At 20.8% G+C, this 16,156-nt stretch overlaps 3 protein-coding genes across 3 annotated transcripts; 1 reads left to right on the top strand and 2 right to left on the bottom strand.

Moving 5' to 3' along the window:
* Positions 1–1,465: 1,465 nt before the first annotated feature.
* SRAE_X000192500 (Rho GTPase-activating protein domain and Small GTPase superfamily and Rho GTPase activation protein domain and P-loop containing nucleoside triphosphate hydrolase domain-containing protein) lies at positions 1,466–7,693 on the top strand (the record flags this gene model as incomplete). The annotated part of the gene is made up of 8 exons (XM_024654451.1): positions 1,466–1,750; positions 1,801–2,064; positions 2,108–2,386; positions 2,671–4,755; positions 5,223–5,907; positions 6,068–6,784; positions 6,894–7,093; positions 7,148–7,693. The coding sequence occupies 8 exons, from the start codon at positions 1,466–1,468 to the stop codon at positions 7,691–7,693; spliced, it is 5,061 nt and encodes a 1,686-aa protein (XP_024499395.1).
* Positions 7,694–9,127: 1,434 nt separating this feature from the next.
* Positions 9,128–10,298, bottom strand: SRAE_X000192600 (Adiponectin receptor protein; the record flags this gene model as incomplete). Its single annotated transcript, XM_024654462.1, has 3 exons — positions 9,128–9,289; positions 9,351–10,162; positions 10,250–10,298. 3 exons carry the CDS (start codon positions 10,296–10,298, stop codon positions 9,128–9,130), a joined length of 1,023 nt encoding a protein of 340 aa, XP_024499396.1.
* Positions 10,299–11,238: 940 nt separating this feature from the next.
* Positions 11,239–14,108, bottom strand: SRAE_X000192700 (Sorting nexin; the record flags this gene model as incomplete). The annotated part of the gene is made up of 6 exons (XM_024654474.1): positions 11,239–11,839; positions 11,889–12,589; positions 13,453–13,538; positions 13,599–13,815; positions 13,870–13,956; positions 14,013–14,108. 6 exons carry the CDS (start codon positions 14,106–14,108, stop codon positions 11,239–11,241), a joined length of 1,788 nt encoding a protein of 595 aa, XP_024499397.1.
* Positions 14,109–16,156: the final 2,048 nt, after the last annotated feature.

A 16,156-nucleotide genomic window follows, 5' to 3' on the forward strand; every position in this document is an offset into this window, starting at 1 on the left:
AAGTAAGACTTAAAAATAATACCAAAATAGATTTTTTTTTTTAACTATTTATTTACAACTTTTTTTTTTTTAAAAAAGCAGTTTTTATTGTATAGATTGTTTATTTATCACTAATTTACACATTAAACAGTCTCATATATAATTATTTTAAAAAATACTCCATATATTATATTCAACACTTTGTTTATAATTTTGATTAAAATACGTTTTGGTGATCATTAGCAAATAATTGAAATGAAAAATTTCTCCCGCTTTATATATAATAAAAATTTTTAAACTTTTTTCTTAGTTAAATTTATTTTTAAAATTAACACATTATTTCTTATTTTATTTATAGTTGAAAAGATTGTATCAATATATTTTATATACTTATAAATACTATATTATCAAAAAAAAGAGTATTATTATTAATTAATTTAACACTATATTTCTATCATTTCCATATTTATTAAACATTGAAAATCAATTAAAAATATCTATTTGTATAATACCGTTATATATTTTTATTAATCAAAAATATATATATATATATAATAGGTAGAATTTAATCCCAATACTTTATCTATTTATATTTAGTAATAAAAATTTTATGAGTTTAAAAAAGCCTCCAAATAATAATAAAATTTGTTATCAGTTTATTTTATAGACTAAATATTACATCAAATCAAACTACTTTATTTTAAATAACCTTTTAAATTTTAAAATTTTTCTTATAATATATTTTTAATAACTAGTAAAATAATTTACTTTATAATTAATAACTATAATTGTTACATTTAATGCATTTTTTTTTACTATTCAAAATAGAATATTTGTAATGTAAAAATTGAATAACAGAACATGTCTATTAATTAATTTTTTTTTTACAATAAATGTACTTTTAAAAAGAATTTTTAAAAATGATTTATTATGTTTCTAATTACTCTATCATTCAAAACATTATTTTAAATATAATTAAAATTTTTTTTTTCACTCTTTGTATCATTTCAACAATGCTCATTTTTAAAATTCTATTTATATGACCTTACAAATATTTATACCTACTTTATTATTTACAATAATGTTTTTTTTTTCAACATATTAAAAATATTTTGTTGTAATTTAATTTTACAAATTTCTTGTACTTTTTTTTTATATCATTTTTATTTTTCAATATTAGTTGATGTCTTTATAATTATGTTAAATACTTTTAATTTAAATTGAACATAATAGAAATTTTATCATTTTAAATATCTAAATTATTTTCCACTTTAATATAATATTAAAAAACTTTTTTATTTATTTAATGTTAATTTTTTTTTATTTCATGTACTAATATTTATTTTTAACTTGTTAGTTTTTTATAGATCATCTTTATTATTGAGGAAGCTTTTTTTGTGTCTTTCTTCCATTATTCATTTGCATAACTTTTTACAAGTATCTTATATATTAAAAATATTATATTAATATTATTGAATAGACTTCAATGTCTAATTCGGAAACGACACTTTCTACAACTAATAGTTCTGCAAAATGGCATCAAGATGATAGTGAATCTAATAATGGTGGATACCAACATTCTTTTAAACTTCAACAAAATATAGGACAAACAAATAAAAAACAACATCTTATTACAGTTGCTGTTGTTGGTTTATCAGGACCATCTTATTTTAAAGGAATAGCTGGAGTTGGAAAATCATGTTTATGTAATAGATTTTGTAGACAAAATTATGATGATTATATTGAGGAACATCCTTCAATACTTTCACAGGTATATTTTTTATTATATTTTTTTCATATAATTCATATTATATTGTATAGGCAGATTTTTGTGGATCACCAGTTATAAATAATGATCATTGGTTGTGGTGGGGTGATATTCCTTTAGATCCATCAATAACTGAATCTTTCAAAATGAAAACAACACATATCAGAGTAATTGAACAAACTGAGTTTTTAAGTGATGAAACATATAATTCAATTACTCATAAATTATCACATGAACAAAAAGATTTAAATGAATATTTAAAAAGAGCTTCGAAAATTAAACTAGAAAGTCAAGGAAAGTTAATGTATATATCAACGGTAAATTAATAAAAAATTATTTATATATATTTTTTATTTATAGGATCAACTTGGTCAAGAAGATGACTATCCAAAAGTTGAATTACCAGATGGAAAAATAACAATTGATGCTTTTATTATTATATTAGATCCTGTTCATATAAAAGATAGAGATTTAAAATTTTCTTCATTATTTACAATTGAATTAATTAAAATGTTGCATAAAACAAAAAAACCAATCTTTTTTGCTGCAACAAAATGTGATATTGCAGAAAAAAAATATTTAGAAAATATACAAAGTATCTTTACAAATAAAGAATGGAAAAATTTTCCAATACCATGTGTAAGTAAAAAAAAGTTTATTTATAATATTTTAATATCTTTTTTTTTGTTTTAAAAAAGAAAATAATCCTTGAATGATGTTGAAGATATAAAATTTTATATATTTTATTTCCTTCTAGTCATTAGAGAGATAAAAGTTTTTACAAAAGTATTTACTTGTTTTTAAAATTTGACTAAATATATCATGAAAAATGTTAGGCTATTTATTTTTAACTACCATAAATAAGAATTATAAATATATTTCTTCAATGTTAAAAACTTTTATTTATTATTTATAACATTTAGGTTGAAACATCAGCTCACAACAATGTAAATGTTAAAGAGCTATTTTACTTTATTGCTCATCAGTTAGAAAGAAATAAGAATAAATTTAAACTCAATTGTTATGAGGAAGGATTGTCTTTACAAAGAAGAAGAGAGGATGAGGTTAAAAAGAATTTTAAAAATCTTCTTGGAAGTTGTATTCCGGCTAAAAACTATAAAAAAATTGATAATATTCCATGGCTTGAATTATTTAACAATCTTTCATACAATCCACATCCTAATTTTACTACATTTTTAAATTTTTTTGGAACAACAGAAGCTATTAATTTTTTTAAAGAATATTTAGAAAGTTTAAAAGAAGAGTGGACTAATAATTGTCTTATCAAACATTTACCTTCCCTCAAAATTGCTTTTATTTCATTATTAAATAAGTCTAATATACAATATATAATGTGGGAAGATGCTAAAAATATAATTTTGAACCACCCATTATTTTTACAATATTTTAAAGAATTTTCATGTGAAGAAAATATTAAACAAACGGAAAATTATAATAAAATAGAAAGAACAAAAATACCAATTGAAATATTAGATACAGTAGAAGCAGAAAAAACATTCATAAATTATCAACGTGAAATAGAAATGGATAAACGAGAAAAGAAACGTGAATTAGAATTTATCCAATTTTTAAGAGAATGTAAACAAATAACACCGGGTAAAAGTTTTAATGATGCTCTAATATTTTTAAAAGGTTACCTACCATTTGAACAATTAAATGAAAATAAAGCAATAAAAATTTATGATGAATATCAATATAAATTAATTGAGATGGCAGAAAAAAATTTTCAAGAATTGTTACTTGAAAATGTTGGAATATTTTATGAATTATTTAATAATAAGAATAATAAAAAATTATATATGAAAAAAAATTTTAAAGAACAATGGTTTTGTGATGATGATTTTAATGAAATAACATCTATATTAGTTGATGATATTCGATATAGACAATTAAATATTTTACATGATTTAAGAAAAAGAATGATTGAAAAATATGCATCATATATAAGTTGTGACAATTATATTTCAAATTCATGTCCATGTGGTTTTCAATGTACAGATGGTATTGCTATGGAAATAATTGATCAACATTTACAAAAAGTTAAAGAAATTAATAGTAATATTTCTACAAATATTGAAATTATTATTCATGGTAATGAAATATTAGGAGAAGAATTTATAACATCTATTCAAACAGTTGCTATAAGAATGGGTTATAATTCATTTAATAAAAAATCACCTGTTACTTTTACATACTCATTAAATCCTCAAAATTTTAAAGAAAAATTAAATAAAAATACAAGTAAAATTTTTGTATATCTAATGTCATCAAATGAAGATTTACAAAAATATATACCTAAAATTGAAAATGAAATAATTTATTATGAAATGCCACCAGTTATTGTTATACCACCAATTACAAACAATGAATATAATAAAATGATATCAGATGACAATAATTTATCAAAAAAAATTCATGATTTTGGTAAACAATATGATTTAAATATTATATCATGTCACAATAAGTATGACTATCAATTGGATAATTTTATAGCAAACACTGTTAATAGACATTTATCTGGTAAAGCATCAAATATAAAGATTAATCTTCTTATAATGTGTCAAGATGAAAATCCAATTAATAGAATACTTGAACCTATTTATCCATATTTATCAAATAATCTTTATAGTTTATCATCAGGTTTTTTAACTTTTGATATTCCTATATATGATTCATCAAATAATTTAAATGAAAAAACTTCAACAAATACATCTAATATTTTAAGAGTTGATGTTAAAATATATTCTTATCATTCATGGTTAAATTTAAATAATAATCATTATACCAATAATAATTTAAATTCACAAGGATATATTTTAACTTATCAAGCAAATAGAGTTGCATCATTTGAACATATGAAAATTACTATTAATAATATAATAAATAATAATAAAAATCGAAATAAACAAATGGAAAAAATGTTATCAACAGATAGTTATATTATGATAAATGCATTGGCTGGATTAGAAGATTATTTTCAAAATAAGGTAAATATATGTTTTCTATTAAAAGATAAGAATTATTTTATAAAATTTAATAAAATATATCTATTCAACATTATTGTTGAAGAGTTATATAAATTTCTAAAGATTAAGGAAAGATAGCATGTACCATTAATAGAAATATTTTTAATTACTCTTCTATCTATTTATTTTTATACTAAACTATTATATTTACATTTCAAATAGTATTAAAAAGATATATCTATATTACATAAGAATGAATATCTTTTTTCTTTCTATTTTATTTTATCTTGATAATTATTTTATAGTCTCTTTAAAGTAGTAAACTAATTCCTATACAAAATCTTTCAATATTATTTATAAAAGTACATATTTTCATTAACTTTATTTATAAGATTTTTATATAATATATAAACATATATATTATATAAATAAATAAATAATACTATATATTTTTTTTAACAATAAATATTTATAATATTATATTACAGGAAACTAATAGAATGTTAACAGAAGGTAGTCAATTAGCAACTAATTGTGGTGCTTTATTTCTAAATAATCTTCAAAGTTGTAGTAATGAGGCAGAAAAAACAAGATTAATAAATTTTTTTAAAAATATATATAAAATATCACAAAATGATATATTATCAACATCAACAAATAATATATCTGATACAGATTCAAATTCATCAGGATTTGCCTCTACAACAATTAATTCAAATGGTTCAAAAGGATCAACATTCTCTTGTAATAGTAATATCCCATCATCAAATAATATTAAGTCACCAAAAAGTTCGCGCTGCCCATCACAACAATCAAATTTTACCCAATACTCTGCATCATCACCATTACAAAGAGTAAAAAACTCTTACTCATTAGACAATCAAGTAATTATTCCAAATTTAAATAATTTGTCTATTCATACTAAATCAAATATTTCACCATCTACTAATATGCAACTAATTAATGCTCCTTTAGCTACTCCAGAAGATAATTTAGATTTAAATGAAGACCTCATATATATAAATGAATTATATAATTCAGTTGACTATCAAAAGAAAAATAATGACATTTTAAGACCAGCGCCATTTCCAACTGCTTTATCTAATATCTCAATACTTGAAAATAATTTAAATAATATTGATGATAAAAAGAAAACTTCTCCAAATATACAAAGTAAGTTTATATAAAAAAATTTAAAAAAAAAAAAATTAAATATTGTATTAATTTTTATATATAACCTTATTGTTTGTTAGTCCTATAACAATATTTTAATTTTAATATTTTTGTGTTTGTAATTTTTCATTTTAACATTTCTATTTTTTTTTTTGCTTAGATGAGTTTGAGTTTAACAAATGTGAAATATACGAGTATAATAATTATTTAAAATATGATCAATGCATGGATAATAAATTGTATAATATGCGCTCTTTGTCTGTGGATAATGAGATGGAAAATGAAGATCCAGTTTATGAGTATTTAGACTATGTTGCATTAAAAAAAGAAAAGCAATCTTTGATTGCTGATAGAGATAGCTCTATTGGTGGTAGTGATGGTGTTGTGTCAAGAGATACAACATTTAGAAGAAGAGTTAATATTATTTCTCTACCACAATATCGAAGTTTTGATAATATATTATTTAATGAAAAAAATGATAATATTAATAATGAAAAAAAAGATAAAAAATTTGATTGGAATAAAATTCCATTATTACGTTTTATGTCACAAAATAAAGTTACAAAATCTCCACAGACAGGGTCAGTTAAAATGTCAAGAGATAAAGCAAAGTCATTATTTGAGGTTGACTCTCCAAAAGAAAATGTTATGGAAAAATTTACTTCAAGTTTTAAAAAAGGATTTTCAAAGAAAAAATTAAAAACAAATGATAAAATTGAAATTTTTGATAAATTGAATAATTGTGATAAATTTAGTATTTCTGTTGATTTTGACAGAATTACAATTAACTCTAAATCTTCATCACACCTAACAACATCAAGTAACGATTGTAATGAGCATGAAAAATTACAATGCTTATATAATCACCTTTTTGAAAGTGCGTTTGTGTTTGTTAAATATTATTTTTTTTTTTAACTTTTTTAATAATTTTTTTTTTATAATTAATTAAATTTTCTAATAATAATTTTTAAATAATTTTTTTTTAGATAAAGAAAGTTCCACAACAAAATTCTTTAGATTTGGAAAGAAGGATAAAAAAAATGGAAATAAAAAAGAATCAACACAACAAAAAGGTTTATTAAAGCAACAAGTATTTTCAACAAAAACATTAATTGAACTTGCTATGGAAGATCCCTCTGAACGTATACCATTATTTGTTAAAGAATGTATTAATTTTTTAGAACAGGTATGTTAGAAAAATATATATATATATATTTATAAAATAACTTGTCTTTTTTAGGAAGAAAATATTAAAACGGAAGGTATTTATCGTGTTTCTGGAAGTCAAGTAGGATCGCAAATATTAGAAAAACAATTTCGAACGGAAAACATTTTTGATCCTAATGTATTAGATTTACCAGTTCATACAGTTGCTTCTTCTTTAAAAGCATTTTTTAATAATCTCCAAGAACCAATAATTCCTGAATATATTCATTCCGACATAATAGAATGCACAAAATTGTACCTCAGTGGTGTTTCCACACAAAATAATGATGATCCAAATATAGAAATATTTAAAAAACATTTAATTCATATTTTTGAAAAAATTCCCCCAATTAATATACATGTTCTTCGCAATCTTGCAATCCATTTACAACATGTCGCAGATCATAATACATTTAATAGTATGAACTTTAGTAATTTGGCAAAAGTTTGGTGGCCAACATTATTTAGACCAGACATGGAAAGTTTTATACAAGTAAATCAAAAAGGTCCATTCTTAGAAAGTGCTACATTCTGGATTTTAAAATTAGGAAAAGATATTTGCATTCCATCAGTCGATTAGATTTGTTCAATTTATATTTTAACATGTTTATGTATATTTGTATTTTATTTTTTTTTAATTCTATAGATTATTATTATGTTAGAACTTTTTCTACAAAAAATTTTATGGATTATTGTGTTACCAATAAATGTGGAAACCCATATACATATAAACATTTTATATTTCTTTATATAATAATTATCTTGTTATATTTCTTTAGTTAATATTACATTTTAATATATAATGACTCCTTAAACTAATTTTTAAGTAAAATTTCAACTTACTACATTATTAATTTAAAAGATATTAGAAAAACTTATAGAATTATGACAATTTAGAGATAAAAAAAAAAATGTTCTTCTTTTATTGCAAATATGATAAAATAAGACTTTCTTTTTCTATAATATTAAACATTTTGTTTAATCATCGACAAGTCTTAAATATGTCATAAAACATGTTTTACTTCATTAAATATAAAAGAAATAAAAAAAACAATACATAAGTTATGTTTTAAACTATCAAAAGCATTAATTTTTAAAATATAATATAAAAAAAAATATATATGAATATTTTACTTTTTTAATTTTAATGTTTAATATTTCTTTACAATTTTTATTCTATTTATAATAATTATATTTTATCAAACCTTGAATTTATTACACATTAGATGATAGATTATATAGAGTACTTTATAATGAAAAAAAAAATACCTTTATAATTATTTTATAAAGATAATTTATATTAAAATTGATAAGATTTATTGAAAAATATAATAAATATATGAAAATTTTTAAAATTAAATATTACAATATATATATATATATATTATATATTAACTTCCTTGATTAAACATTTAATTTATAAAAAAGAAGTAATTTTATTTGAATTATAAAAATTAATTAATAAAATACTATTATGTAGATATAATTTTTAATGTAATTAAATTTAAATAATCTTAACTTACTTTGTTAAATTAAATATTAATATTTTTTTTATACATTATTAATATAATTTATTTGCAATTTAAAAGAATGTATATGAAAATTAAGAGTAATAAAACAAGAAAACAGATATTTTATTACAAACATTACTACAAAATGTTTTTTAGATAATTAAAATTTTAAATTTGTGGTATATAATTAAATTTTAAATAAGAATAAAATTTCTTTTTTTTTTAAATTTAAAGAAATTTAAAATTGTTTTTTTTTTCTTATACTATTTATATATATGTTTAACCTAAATTTTAAAATGTTTTAACAAAAATTAAACTATAAATAAAATTTTTTATTTTTAACTTTTTAAAAAAAAACAATGCATCTAGATATATCTTTTTTTTAAAAAAAAATTTTTTACCAGTCTTTTATATGTTGTATTTCTTTATTTGAGGTAACATTAAAAAAATTTCTAGAAAACTGTTACATTTCAAAGTAAGATAAATTTGATCCTATTAAATATTTAAAATTCCTGATGATTTATTGTTGAGTTTATAATTTGTGAAGTAAGTTGTGGTAGACAAATGTTATCCTTATAACAATTGTGTGCCATTAAATTAATGCAATAATGATGAACTATGGCTCCAATTAGTACACATATATGAAATAATTGATGTGATTGAAACTAAAATACATGGTTGATTAATTTATAATGTTAATGTTAAAAAATAAAATTATTTACATACCCAATAATCACATTTTCCTGGAAACCAACGTTCAGGAATTCTTGTTACATAAAACAAAGCACCAATTAAATCAATGAAAAACATTGCAATTAAATTTAAAAAACCATTTTCAACAAATTTATCAATTCCATTCATATTCCAATAATGTAATATTGGAACAAAAGCTGAACAACCAAGTGTTAAAAAAACTGCTGCTCTTAATGGTCTATATTCAGTTTCACTAAATTTTTTTGATAATGATAAAAATATACATATTATTCCTAATGTTATAATAATAGTTAAATAAAATTTTTGAATTTCAGGATTTTTATAAAAAAGATAATATATGGGTGGTATAAATCCTCCAACATTCATTATAGCAATCCCTGCATAATCTATTTTACAAAAAGCTGTCATTGCTTTACATGAATGTGATATCATTGTATGATACAAACTACTGGCGCCAAAGCAAAAAACAGCTGAAAAATAAAAATTTGCTAAGATTAATTGATCATTAGAAGGACGAAATTGTATATGTGAAAATCTTTCAACAAGAAAGATTAAACAAAATAATATACAACCAAATAAGTGGGACCATATATTTCCCGTTTCAGTATGTAATGAAAATATAGATTTAAAACATTCAGTATATGAATATAATGGTGGTCTATAACCATTACGAAGAAATTCATTATCTTTATACCATTTTGGTAATGAATCATAATCAATTGTTGTCCAAGTAATCCATTTTTTTTTAATATTATTATTTAAAACAATAATTTCACTACTTTTTTTTTCATATAATTTATTTGCATTGTTATTTTTTATAAAGTCTATAATAATAAATAATTTTTTGAATATCAATGGCGTGATTTTTATATATTGTTACATATATAATAATGTAAATGTCTATGACTTACCTGTAATAATTTGTCCTGCCTCAGTATATGGTGCTTCACAAATTGTCATATTGTAATCAGTAAGAATGAACGAAATATTAAAAATCGTCTTCTTAATATATACCCAGTTTAGAAAGTTGCAATAATTACTTGAAAATTTTTTTGCAAATCTATAATATAATTGGGTGTTAAATTAACTGATATAAAATATCAGTAAAATTTAAATTTTTGTAATCAGTATATAAATAGGTAGTTTAATTTTTTTTTAAAAAAAAGTAGAATAAATTTTATTACTACATAAATATCAGTGTATAATTTAAATTTTATTTTAATTACAATACAATTCTTATTACAAAAAAAAAAATCAATTTAACAATATAAATAAATTAAAAAAAATTAAAAGATAAATAAGTTAGTATGAAGTTAAAAATATGCAATTTTTATGATGCAATAGATCATTTAAATAATTTTTCTCCTATCAAAATGATAAAAAGCGTCAATGAAGCATATCAAAAGAAATTGAAATTTACATAATCTAATGTATGGTTGTAGAATTTAGTAAGCTTTTTTATAAAATAAAAATATAAAATAAATGTAGATACAAAATGTATCACCTGATTGTTTATTTATTCATAATTTAGTTATAAAAGATAAGAATATAATCGCAATACATTTTTTATTTTATGTAGGTAAAAAATTAAAAAGCTTTCACCACCATATGAAAATTAATAAAATGTTAGCAATAGAAAGATAAAATAGATATATTGATATATATTTTAAAAAAAAAATTTTTTTTTTTATTTATATATACAGTTAAAAAGTATCTCTTCTTAACTGTATATATATCTTATAAAAAAAATTTTTTTTATCATGCTATATATTTATTGTTAAAATGTTTTTAATTAGTTTCGATTAAAAGGTATAAAAAAAATCCTTGTGAAAGTGAGAATTTTTGTGAAAAATATTGAGTAATTGAAATAATAATAAAAAAAAAACCTCTTAAAGAAAGATTATTTTTTAAATTTTTTAGAAAGTGTTTCAAATTGCTGACCAATATTCTTATAAAACTCAGCTTGTTGTGAAAAAAATAATTCTAACATATGACTAAAATCTTTAGTTCTCTCATTTGTTAAGTGATTTATTTCAGCTAATAAAGCATAACTTGTTGTATCAACATGTCTTTGAACCATTTTAGCTTGATGTGTGGTAACTTTACCTTCATCAAGTAAACGTTCATTTTCTTTCATTTTATTAAGACATGATTTGTGAACATTTATTATATCTGGTATAGATGATAAAATTCCTTTATATGTATATAACCAATCAAGAGTTATTTCAATATTCTTTTTTGCATGAATTTCATGATCATCACCAATTTTACTCAATATTCTTGATGATTCTTTAATGGCTGTTGAAAGGGAACGATTTTTTTGTGATGTATCAACTTCGAATGCAATATAAAGTGCATCAAAAGCATCAGATAATTTTTTAAAGTTAGCTTTATACGGTCCAGCCATTCTTTTTTGTGTTTCAAATAATTTATCATACAAAATTTTAATACTTTCATCAATAAATTTAGATGAACGGGTAAAAAGTTCTGTTTGTCTATCACTATAGTTAAAATATATATATATATTTAATCATTTAAACATTAACTTACAGGTCAGCAAGATTTATAACTTGATCAGGAACAGCAAGATTCATAAAAAAATTTCCACCAACATATTCATCTCTCTCAGAAAGGCGTTTCCCAGCTTTCCATTCTTTTTCATCATTACAAAATATAAAATGATTCCATACATCTGAACTAGATAATATTGGATGAGCACAAATTTTTTTAACCCATAATTGTAGGATGTTTTTGCGATGCTCAATAAGATCTTCCTCATATCTTCCTGATACTTGTTTTTCTGGAAGAGGAGGAATTGGGATAAGCAAATATTTTGTTGAAAGTTGTTCATGTAACCAATCAAAATGTTTATATCTTCTTGAAACATGACCATTATTTGCTGAATTAGTTAATTGATAAGCAATATAACTTTTTAATCCTTTTAATTTAGATTCTTTTTTTGGATCTTCAACAGTAATATCAATGAATGGTTTTTCACGAACCCATTCAATGGTATCTCCTTTCTTTACAATTGAATATCTTGGACGATATTCAACCTTAGATTGACCTAAAATATAACTTTCCATTCCTGATTTAACGAAATTTGAAAACCGATTAATTTGTTTCATTTTAGCTGTTCCTTGTTTATTTGTTCCACCAGTAACATCAGTACCAGCTGATTTCGATCTTGAAACAGCAAGACGATTCATAGAACTATTTACTCCAAGATTTGAACTTCCTGGTGCATTGTCCTGTAGAAAAAAAAAACAAATATAAATATTAAAATAATAGAGAATATTTAACTAATATAAACACAACTTTTTTCCTTTATATAGATTTACATAACAAACTAATTTATATATTACATTTAAAAGTGATATAGAATTAGAACTTTTATTATTAGAATGTCTAGATATACAACCAATGCTAATAGTAGCACCATCTTCATCAGTACTTAAATCAGTTCTTGAATCAACAATATTTTTAGAAATAATTTTAGAACCTTTTCTAGAACTTTTTCTTCCACAAACAGAATTTTTTCTACCCTCATCAATACTTTTTCTTGATTCCTAAATATTATATACAATTATTCTAATGTTAAAGTAAACAAAAAAATAACCTTTATCTGTGAAAAAGTAGATATTAATTCAGAATCAACAGATCCAATAGATCTAGCTCTTGCAAATATCATTTTATTATAGATTTAAATAAAAATAAAGTTTAAGTTTTAAGTAATGTTTTAAAATAACTCAAATTTTTCTAACTACCAGTATTGTTGAACAAAAATTAAAAGAATAAATCTCAAAATACTCCGGATATAGTTTCTTAAAATAGAAAATAAAATTGTATAAAATACAACTAAATTTAAATTTTGTCTTTACAATTATTCATTGTATATCTTTAAATGATATGTTACACTATATAAAGGCAAAATAGTTTTTCTTTAGTCTTCTTATGACATTCTTTAAAAAGTTAATTGTTATCTGGGGATAATAATAAAATATTGTATTTGATTCTCAATAGCTTAACATTTATATGTTTTAAAAGCAATGTATTAGTAACATTTGAGAACATATATATATATATATTCTTTGTTTTGCTAAATAAAACTTACTCCTGTATCATCTTCTTCATCTGTCCATTCATCATAAAAGTCATCGTACTGGTTGTTTGTATCATTGTTTGAAGTATTTTGAAATACTAAATTGTTTTATATTGTTATTATAAAAATAAAAAAAAAAATTTATAAAAACTACTTACCCTGTGGTCTTGTAGTTGGAAGAATTTGAGAATTATTTTGTGGTTGTGTTTGTGATAAATTTTGAAGATTAGGATAAATTGTTGGTAATGATTGTGGTAACGGTGCTGCTATAGATGGATTTTCCCATGAGCTATCATAAAGACTTGGAGGTGCAGGTAGTTCTTGAACTGGTACACTTGGTAATTGAACAGGAGATGAAATAGCTGTTGTGGTTAACTATAACAATTTTTTTATTACATTATAAAGTTATTATTTAGTAATAAAACATACTGGTTGAATTTTAACGACATATGATTCAGGGAATAATCCATGTTTTCCCTCACTATTTCTTCCTTCCATCCATCCTCCTTCAATTTTCTATTAAGAAAAAAATATATATAAATATAATTAAATAAGGAAAAAAAAAGACTTACTTCACGAATAACAGTTAAAATTTCATTTTCCTTAATTGACAACTCACCGCTTCCTGGTTGTGCATCAAAATCATAACAAGCTCTAACTTGTGACATTTTATACTAAAATATAATATAATTTACTATAAATAAAGATAAAATTTCTAAAAAGAAAATGTGATAAATTTTAAGAAATTATATAAAATATTAATTTTATAACGAATAAATTTTGATATTTTACATTTACATGAACCAGATGCTATCTAATTATTAAAAAAGATATTATTTTATTATTAAATAATAAAAAAAAATAATCTCATTTACTTATAAATACTATTTAAAATATCTGAAATTGAAATATTGATGACCACTAAAAGATAAAAATGATGAAATATATAAATAAATAAACAAAAAATTTTCATAAAAAATTTTATAAAAACATATTAACAATATATTTAATGGGAACGAATATTTGTTTATTTTATTTTCTTTCACAGTAATATTCTTTTTTAAATATAAAATATTAAATGATAAAGAAACGTATGAGAAAATAATTTAAAACTTCTATTTTTTTTTCTTTTTTTGAATAAAGTAACTAATCATATCATATGTAAAGATATAGCACTTTATAATATGGTTAAAGAATTATATATTAAAAGATTTTAAAATGTTAATGTAAAGTTTATGAATAATTATAAATGTTAAAGATAAAACCATTAAATACTTTTAACACTTATATATATATACCTAGTTTATATATATATATATATATATGATTGCTTGTCCAATGATGATGATGATGATTAAAAATGGTAGGTAATAGTTTACCAACATTTTTCCATCCACCTTATAACTATTTTATTCCATATAAATAAAATAGTAACTTAAAAATGATATAAACAAACAATCAGTTAAAAGAAATAATAACAAATAGGAATGTGATGTATGATATATATATATATTTTTTTTTTAAATTAATATTTCTATACAATAGTTAAAAATTTGAATTATCGTTATTTAAATGTACTCTAAGTATATAGACTGCTTATTTTAGTGATTCATTTGACTATTTTTTTTTTTGCAAAATCAATACATTAATTTTTAGTTAAAAATCTATAATATTTCCTAGACAAAGGAAATTTAATGGATTATTTATTACTATTTCTTATCTTATGTTAAAAATTTTTTTCTTAGATAATTTTTATAAATATAATAATATTTTTAAGTATATATATATATTAATATATTATTTTTTTTTATCTTTCAACATTTTTACCAAATTTTACGTATCATTTTTTTTTATATAAAGATATAATAAACTTGAAACATACAATAATTACTGGTTAATTGATGTGTGATCAACTGTCAAAGATTTTATAGTTTTATATTTTTACATAACACAAACGTTGGTACAATAGTTTTATATACATGTAACAGATCAAATATAAAAATTATGACTGTTGAAGTTAATTATCTCAATTGAATTTAATATTGTACCACTTTTAAATATTTTCTCTAATGCACACATAAGTGATTTGCAGTGCAATGGACCAGAGAATGTACCTATGGCTGTTATCATTATTGTGATCCAATGTTGTCGTTAATGCTATTTATTTTTAAGATACAACTATCTCTACCAAGAGATAGTATTAGGTACATCTAAAAAAATTATTCAAATGAATATTTGCTTCTGAAATTATATTCTAATGGCTTCTAATAATGTCAAATTATGTCTTTCTTTTATATCATTAACAATCTTATTTGATAAGATGTGATATTATAATATATTCAATAATATGATAGTAATGATATTTTTACAAATTTACATTTTTTAAACTATAATAAACTTTTCTTAGTTATCATTAATACTTTATTAAATTATTTTTGTTGTTTTATTTTTTTTTTTAATTCATTTTAATTATTTTATTTTTTTAACAAATATTATATATATTTATTTTTATATAATGTGAGGTATTTTATATGAATTAGTATTTTATTCCAAATATTATATCATATATAATATTAAAATTTTTGTAAATTTTAGATTACCAGCGACAATTAATAAGCGCGAAAACCTCTGAAAATCAAAATTTTAGGTTGTCTTGTAAATCAGTAAGGGCGAGGCAAAACATAGAGGAGCTGCCAGCCGATACTACAGGCACATT

The sequence above is a fragment of the Strongyloides ratti genome, scaffold srae_chrx_scaffold0000003 (genome assembly GCF_001040885.1).
Source record: "Strongyloides ratti genome assembly S_ratti_ED321, scaffold srae_chrx_scaffold0000003".
Taxonomy (NCBI): domain Eukaryota; kingdom Metazoa; phylum Nematoda; class Chromadorea; order Rhabditida; family Strongyloididae; genus Strongyloides; species Strongyloides ratti.